General features: G+C 42.8%; 1 protein-coding gene across 1 annotated transcript in view; it reads left to right on the plus strand.

Moving 5' to 3' along the window:
- The window catches only part of GLS (glutaminase), a 67,424-nt gene extending 59,265 nt beyond the window's left edge, over window positions 1–8,159 (plus strand). Inside the window, exons 15-18 of the mRNA XM_076342239.1 lie at window positions 3,118–3,179; window positions 4,150–4,226; window positions 4,400–4,463; window positions 4,821–8,159. Of these exons, the coding sequence (XP_076198354.1) occupies window positions 3,118–3,179; window positions 4,150–4,226; window positions 4,400–4,463; window positions 4,821–4,977 (360 nt within the window). The 3' untranslated portion in view covers window positions 4,978–8,159. The remainder of the gene's footprint in view (window positions 1–3,117; window positions 3,180–4,149; window positions 4,227–4,399; window positions 4,464–4,820) is intronic.
- Window positions 8,160–8,161: the final 2 nt, after the last annotated feature.

The raw sequence follows: 8,161 nt of genomic DNA on the forward strand, positions 1-8,161 counted from the left end.
GGTCTTGGTGATGCAAGTGATGCTGTCCCCATGACAGCTGCAAGTTTACCACAGAAACGATGAGAGACAGCATCCCTGCAGGGTGCTTGTAACTAGCTTATTCCTGCGGTCCTGTAACTGCTGTACTGAGCCGGGGGTTGGGGAGAAGGCGAGCCCAGCTGCGGGGTGCAGGGGCAGCCTGGGGAGGAGCTGCCCAGGGCGGGGGGAGAAAAAAGGCTGTAGGGGTGGGTGGCTCTGCATCCAGAGCAAAGCCCGTGCTCATGTGCTATAGGATTCTTGGTCACTGGTGGGTTTTTTTTTTGTGGGTGGTTTTTTTTTGTGGGTGGTTTTTTTTTTTTTTGTTTAAAGCTTCTGAAAAAATCTTCATGGGAGGAATAGAATTACTTCAGGCCTGTCCTCTGTAATGCTTGTGAGGAGGGTCTGGGAAATGATCTCAGGTTTGCCACAGTTAGAGGTGACCCAGGTGCTTCGGGGTCAGTGCTGGGGGAGCCCAGGGGCCCAGCCTCTGGAGCCAGTAAGGTTTAAAAGCAGTCTGGAGGATACTGAACCTCCTGAGAAAGGATGGAGACCTGCAGATCCTGCCGAGCAGGTCTCGCACTTGCTGTGCAAGGCTCCTAAGCCTGATGAGCCTCATAGTGCAAACTGAAAAGGAGCTGCAGGAGTTTTTGGATACTGCAGTAAGGAGTGTGGCTGTTTCCACTCTGGCTCTGTCTCCTTTTGCTTCAGTCTGTCTTTGCGTCAGTGCATATTTGAGGTGTAAAAAATAACAAGCAATTCCACTACTTCCATTTATAAGAGGCGCAGATGTTGGCTCATCTGTGGCCCAGTGAAAATATGCCAGTGTTCTTGCAGAAATCTGTGGGAGACTTGCTTGTGGGTGGTGATTTTTTTTGTTTGTTTCTCCTCCTTGTTGTGGAAGGTCAATGCAGCATCAGTTTTCTCCTTTATCTCTGTTACTTGGCTGGTAGCAGCGACAGAACTCTGTAGACTCAACTTAAAAAGCAACACAGCATTTAGAGAGTTTACTGGAAAATGTTGTGAAATGGTGCCTATAAGTGGCCATATCAGTTTATGAAAGAAGCTGAGGTGGGATGCTTAGAACTATTTAGTCGGTTTTGGCTCTTGTTAAAACTTCCAGAGTTGTTATAGCCAGATGTGTTAAAAATGTGCATGGGACGAAGTTGGTAGTCTAACAGTATGGTTTCTTATGCATTAATACAGCTGAGAAAAGCACTACTTGCCTGAGACTTTACCTATGTTATTTGATCTAAAAAGAGCCTACTTTTGTCTGCCTTGAAACCTCACTTTTCTTGTAGTGGTTCATTATGTGATAGAATTGCTGAAAATTGTTTATTTGAAGAAAGCCTCTATATTAGATGTATGCAAGGAAAATCTGTGATACAAAGCAAAGCCGGTACCATTTTTTCTCTTCTGCTAACGGATATCTCTTAGTATTAGGAGTCTCCTCTGTTAAACAAACAAACAAACACCCCCCCCCCAAAAAAAAAAAAAAAAACAAACCACAACAACAACAAAATCTTACTTTTCCAGAATGAATTTGTCTTATGAGGTACTTATGGTTTGTGAATTGTGCAAAGTGATGCTGTTGTTGTCTACCTGGACTTTAGCAAAGCCTTTGACACCGTCTCCCACAGCATTCTCCTAGAGAAGCTGGTGGCTCACAGCTTAGACAGGTGTACTCTGCGCTGGGTCAAAAACTGGCTGGACGGCCGGGCCCAGAGAGTTGTGGTGAATGGAGTTACATCCAGCTGGCGGCCGGTCACGAGCGGTGTTCCCCAGGGCTCAGTACTGGGGCTGGTCTTGTCCAATATCTTTATCAATGATCTGGATGAGGGGATCGAGTGCACCCTCAGTAAGTTTGCAGACGACACCAAGTTGGGCGGGAGTGTTGATCTGCTCGAGGGTAGGAAGGCTCTGCAGAGGGACCTGGACAGGCTGGATCGATGGGCCCAGGCCAACTGTATGAGATTCAACAAGGCCAAGTGCCGGGTCCTGCACTTTGGCCACAACAACCCCGTGCAGCGCTACAGGCTTGGGGAAGAGTGGCTGGAAAGCTGCCTGTTGGAAAAGGACCTGGAGGTGCTGGTCGACAGCTGGCTGAACATGAGCCGGCAGCGTGCCCAGGCGGCCAAGAAGGCCAATGGCATCCTGACCTGTATCAGAACTAGTGTGGCCAGCAGGAGTAGGGAAGTGATCGTGCCCCTGTACTCGGCACTGGTGAGGCCGCACCTCGAATACTGTGTTCAGTTTTGGGCCCCTCACTACAAGAAGGACGTTGAGGTGCTGGAGCGTGTCCAGAGAAGGGCAACGAGGCTGGTGAGGGGTCTGGAGAACAAGTCTTATGAGGAGCGGCCGAGGGAACTGGGACTGTTCAGCCTGGAGAAAAGGAGGCTGAGGGGAGACCTCATCGCTCTCTACAACTACCTGAAAGGAGGTTGTAGCGAGGTGGGGGTCGGTCTCTTCTCCCAAGTAACAAGCGATAGGACGAGAGGAAATGGCATGGGGAGGTTTAGATTGGATATTAGGAAAAGTGTCTTCACCAAAAGGGTTGTCAAGCACTGGAACAGGCTGCCCAGGGAAGTGGTTGAGTCCCCATCCCTGGAGGTATTTAAAAGACATGTAGCTGTGGTGCTTAGGGACATAGTTTAGTGGTAGACTTGGCAGTGCTAGGTTAACGGTTGGACTTGACCTTAAAGGCCTTTTCCAACCTAAATGATTCTATGATTATATGCTGTCTTTGTAATTCAAGACTTGGTATCATTGGGCAATCAAAGAGAGAAATATGGTTTGTCCATACAGCAAGGCTTATTTTTTTACCACAGTAGAATAGAAATGCATGTTTTATGATTCTTTTACTGTCCTTATGACTTCAACTTTGGAAAGACAGACATACAAGTACTGGTAGCAAAGCAAGCTGGAACGAATTCTTCTAGTGTTCTACACTATACTGCAAAATGTGGCTAGGGAAGGGGATAAAATTAACAGGTTCATAAGCACTGGACTGACTGGCCATGCTGGGCTTTTCTGGGTTTTCCATTTGTTTTCTTTTTGAAGAAAGAAGCTGCTAAATAAACTGGCCTTCATCTCTCTCTGTAGGTGAAGTCTGTGATAAATCTGCTGTTCGCTGCCTACACGGGGGATGTGTCTGCACTCCGGAGGTAAAAATCCGTGCGGGGTTGGGGATAGGAAAGCTGCTTATTGGTACCTGCTGTTGTTGTTTACTTATGAATATGCACTGTGTCCGTGTTGGGGACATCCGAGCTGCACTGGAGACAGAACATATTCACCCAAAACCCAACCAAACAAAAAACCCCAAACCTAACCATCAAAAAGGTACCCTCACGCTATCCTGAAATCCCATTGTTTTTCCCTTTCTTTGGATCGTACTAAAATAAATTTCCTTAACCAGTTGTTTTGTAGTGATGGCAGAAAATCCTAGCTGTGCTCTTGCCTGCTTTATAATTCAATTCTGGAACTGCCACAAAAAATCAGGCTGGAAAATGCACACTGTTGTTGGAGAGGTTAGGAAATCTAGCTTTGCTTTCTAAATCTGGAGTAGAATCTGGCAATGTTTAAAGTAATAATAGTAAGAGACTAAATAAAAATATTAACGTGGCTAGAATGTACCTGAATGTAGTTAGTGGCTGGGAAAATGTGTATAGTTTAGCTGCTGCCCCGGAGCACTGTAGAGTGATGAAACATCTCTCCCAATACCGTAAGGCTGTTCAGGATTTTCAGACTTGGGAGTCCTTCCTGGGTTTCCTCAGCTGGCATAAATTTACTTTGCCTTATGTGACTTAGCTTGTCCCTGTTAGATTTTTAAATCGGCTATGCTGACTATTGCGAACCCTGCAAAGACATTTTTATTTTATTTTTCTTTATAACAACTAGAGATTGGAGAGAAAATTAAGCCTCTATATTATTTTTAGAGCCAAAGTAGTAAGGGCCCCTTTTGTTATAACTGAAGGTACGGTGTGCTCTTGATACTGTTTACATCCTCTTGCAGCAGATGTTTCAGCATTTTAGCATAGGGGTGTTGTTCCATGCTAGTTTTGTAACTTGTTTTAATTGTGTAAGACTTCTTTGTAATCGTGGTTGGTTTTTTTTTTGGGGGGGGGGCGGGTTTAGATTTGCTCTGTCAGGAATGGATATGGAACAAAGAGACTATGACTCACGAACAGCCCTGCATGTAGCAGCTGCCGAAGGTAATGTCTCCTCATACGTGATTTGCTATCTGTTAATGGAATGTGGTCAGTTTTATAGTATCTTCACTCTCTATATATGCATAACCTGCTTTTTAAAATTCTATATATATGTGTGTATACATAGATAGATAGATATATAAATACGTACACTCACAATCCTACTTTTCTTATAGGACATGTGGACGTTGTTAAATTTCTGCTGGAAGCATGCAAAGTGAATCCTTTCCCCAAAGACAGGTGAGTGGTTTTATTGCCAGTTTGGAGGAGAGGTGCTCTAATAGCATCTCTCTAGCCCCCATGAGGAGAGGTATCAATTAAGAGTGGAACGCGTTGAGCCAGTACACTGAGGCAGAAGGAACAGGATCCTACTGGTTCTCTGTAGGTTCTGCAGAGCAAACAGGAATAAAAAAAAGGTGAACCATCAAAGCCATTATTTAAAAGGTGGTGCTCAGCTTACAATGTATTTTCACGGTTACTGAACTTAGTGTGGTCTGTGTGCTTAATTATTATCACAGAATGTAAAGAACTAGATTTGTGGTGCTTTTGGCTCTGTACTTACAGCTGATCTTAGAAATACTGTGCTCCTTCCTGTAGGTGGAATAACACTCCTATGGATGAAGCTTTACATTTTGGACACCATGATGTTTTTAAAATTCTTCAAGAATATCAGGTCCAATACACGCCATCAGAGGATTCCAACAACGGAAAGGAGAACCGAACGGTTCACAAAAATCTAGATGGCTTACTATAATCATCTTCAGCTAGATCCTAAGAATCAAATCACTTACCTATTTAATTGTGGTATACATAAGTAATGAAGAGCGTGTGTGTTTCTATCTGATAGTGGTATATATTTTACAGAAGTCTCTGTTACTTCAGTGTTATGTTGCAGGAGTTTCTATACGCACAGGACAAATCCAATCTCTCTCAAAAGAAACAAAACCAACTAAGAATCTCCCTCCATAATGTGAGCAATATTACCTCATGCTGCATATAATTGATGTATAAAAATATTTAGCTGTTGTTGGCTTTACTGTGCACTATTTAATTTATTTTTGTGTTCTGTGTGAACTCTAGTCTGTGGTCAGGAATTTTTCTGCTGAATTTTTGTTGCTATAGCCCTCTGTTTCCAGTATGGCCAAGATGAGCCAGAGTACTGTCAGGTATGAGCATCAGTGGGGTTTTTCAAAAGCTGAGGATGCTGATGTAGATTTAGGCTGGGTGTGTTAAGTAAGGATCCGCACTTATCTTTGGGAAAAAATAATTAAAAAAAAAAAAATCCACACAACCTTGTTTACATAATATAAATATCAACAGAGTATATAGGTGACAGTTGTCAATGGTCTAGGCTTGTTCTTAGAGATAGTCGTGTCAGGGAATCTGCTTTAAGGTTTGTTTGACCAAACGGCATAGGGGAATGTGACTTGTAACATCAAACGGTGTTTAGTGGGTTTTTTGTTTCTGTTTTGGAAGCGTTTCTTTCCGTTCCCTTTGTCTCGCCTCCCTCCTCTCTCCACGTTCAGCTGCTACAGTACTTCCCCGTCACTGGGGAAAGCGGGTGCTTCCACTCTATGCGGCCGTGTTCCTTGCAGGTCTATTTGCACTATAGCAAGCCTTGACAAGCTGCAAAAACCCCCTTTTGGGCTCATGGGCAGTGTTCTTGGCGGTTGCACCAGGAGCCAGCGAGGGGAATGGAAGCATGTGAACGGCAAAGTACTAAACCAAATATTACATGCAAATCTGACTTAGTTTAGGCTTGTAATAAGGAACACTGATGCAGTGAAACAGCTTTAAGGAGCACAGAGCCAATCAAAGCGTGAGCAGAGCAGGAGATAAGCCAAATTTTGGGGTATGTCCTCTTCTTGCACTGCCATCTGCCAGGGAGCAGGATATTGCATCAGTGGGATTCCGCTGGTGTAGAACGGGAGTTCAGCACCAGGAGCACAAGTAGGTGATGCCTTTTGTGGTGAATGGTGGCATTTATTGTCTTGCCACTGAAGCCAGCTTGGCACGTGCCCTGTTGTGGGAAATGCAGATGCAGATATTTGTTGTTTGCAGAAATACAATATTACCACAGTTCCCTATCCCGTGTGCAATTGCTTCTGGCAATACCGTGGCATAAAACCTCAGAAGTGAGCAGTCACTTAAGAGTTCGATATTCACAAAGCACCACAGTTGTTGGACGTAGGCAAGAATTTTAGCACAAGAATTTTAGGCAAGAATTGTTGAGCACATGGAAAAGGAGATTGTGCTTGAGAATTGCGTGTATGATTTTTTTTTTATCCTAGCACATAAGTGTACAAGTCATTAGTAGATCTCAAAGTTCAAATTTTCTGTGTTTAGGCACCAAAATCCTCCTGAAATAATGCCCAAATTCTTTCTAGAATGGCCCAAGCACTTTATAAAGATGATCTGAATGACATTATCCTCCTCTTGCAAATGGGTACACTAAGGCATAGAAAGAAGTAACTTCTCCAGAGTGACCCAGCAGGTCAGTATAGATGGGAACAAATCCTCTCGAGTTCGTGTACAGTCTCTCGTTGATAGGCCATACTGCCTCCCTGTAGGGAGGACAAATCGCATGGAAAAGTGCTTGATACTCATCACAAGCAGTGACTGTCTTCATGATGATGAAATCTTGGAAGAGTCTGAAAGTCTAAAGCCCTGAAATCACATTTCGAAGTTGGCCGGCATGGTTATCAAACACTTTTTCTCAAGAATCTTACTGTTCTTAAGCAGCTTTTTTTTCCCCCTTTTTTTCTGAAGATCAGCTGTTTTTCTGAAGGCTTTTAACCTGTTCTTTTCACGTCCTGTGTCACAGCCACCTTAGTTCTAATCAAGAACTAAATGAAATGGCCTCTGGCTCTTTACTGAGCCACGTCGGTCACCGAGTAGCACAAGGCCTCTTCTCTGCTGCACCCTGAACTAAATTCCAACATGCTTTCTCTGGCAACAGATCTGTCAACTTTAGTGTAGCGGAGTATTTTCAGATGGATTCTAGTTTAGTATCCTGTATCTCAGTGCTAATCTGACTGCTTCCGTATTTTTTTTTCCTATTAAAACATATCCTTTAGCTTCTCAGAAAAATACCTGATTTAGCTTTATTTAACTGAAAATTGCATTGCTCAAACTGGCATTTTTAAAAGATAAGTATAGTATTATAGAATACACATATATACAAGAAACCAAAAGAAGGCATTTTAACTGAGTTAACGTTAAAGATCATGGCTGTCCCTAAACTTGACGCTTTCCTGAATCATACTGAGTGCTTTTAGCCGGTCTTCGCTTCAGTGCATTTTTGCTGGTTAGTTTTAGTATTTTCTCTCTGTGAGAAGATGCATTATTTTGTAATGTCCAATTTGGCGATACAGCTATTTAGACATGGCGTTATTTATAAATATAAATATATGCAGTACATTGGTTTGGCTGTTTATCATTCATCACACTGACATGTAGATTTTACCGTAAATAGCTTTTGGTTATCTTATCAAACGCTGACTTCCTTATGCTCCAAAGAGGATTCCCCCACTCCTTTGTTTTTATGTCATATATGTTTCTTCTGTATCACAACCTAAAATCGTTAAGCTAACTTAATGCTTTGTACTCCGAAATATTGTGATAGTCTTAGCATTAATTAGCCTATCTTTGTGAATAAAATGTATTGTACCAGGTTTTTTTGCTTCAGAGCTGGACTATCAGTGACTATACTTACTGGCAGTGTACTTCTGGTCATTGTAACTGACTGGGCTGATCTTGACTTTTAGATTCTGTGTTGTGGGGAATGGACGGTGATGAATGTATTTCTAGCAGTTTCCCATGAATGAATCTAAACTTGAGCTGTACTGGTTCTGAAAATGAAAGTTATTTATTTTAAGAAATAAAATCCAGATAGTGTTGCTTTTTACAGCATAATAAATGGAAATACCAAGATGATG

This window comes from Aptenodytes patagonicus, chromosome 6 (genome assembly GCF_965638725.1).
Source record: "Aptenodytes patagonicus chromosome 6, bAptPat1.pri.cur, whole genome shotgun sequence".
In the NCBI taxonomy this organism is placed as follows: domain Eukaryota; kingdom Metazoa; phylum Chordata; class Aves; order Sphenisciformes; family Spheniscidae; genus Aptenodytes; species Aptenodytes patagonicus.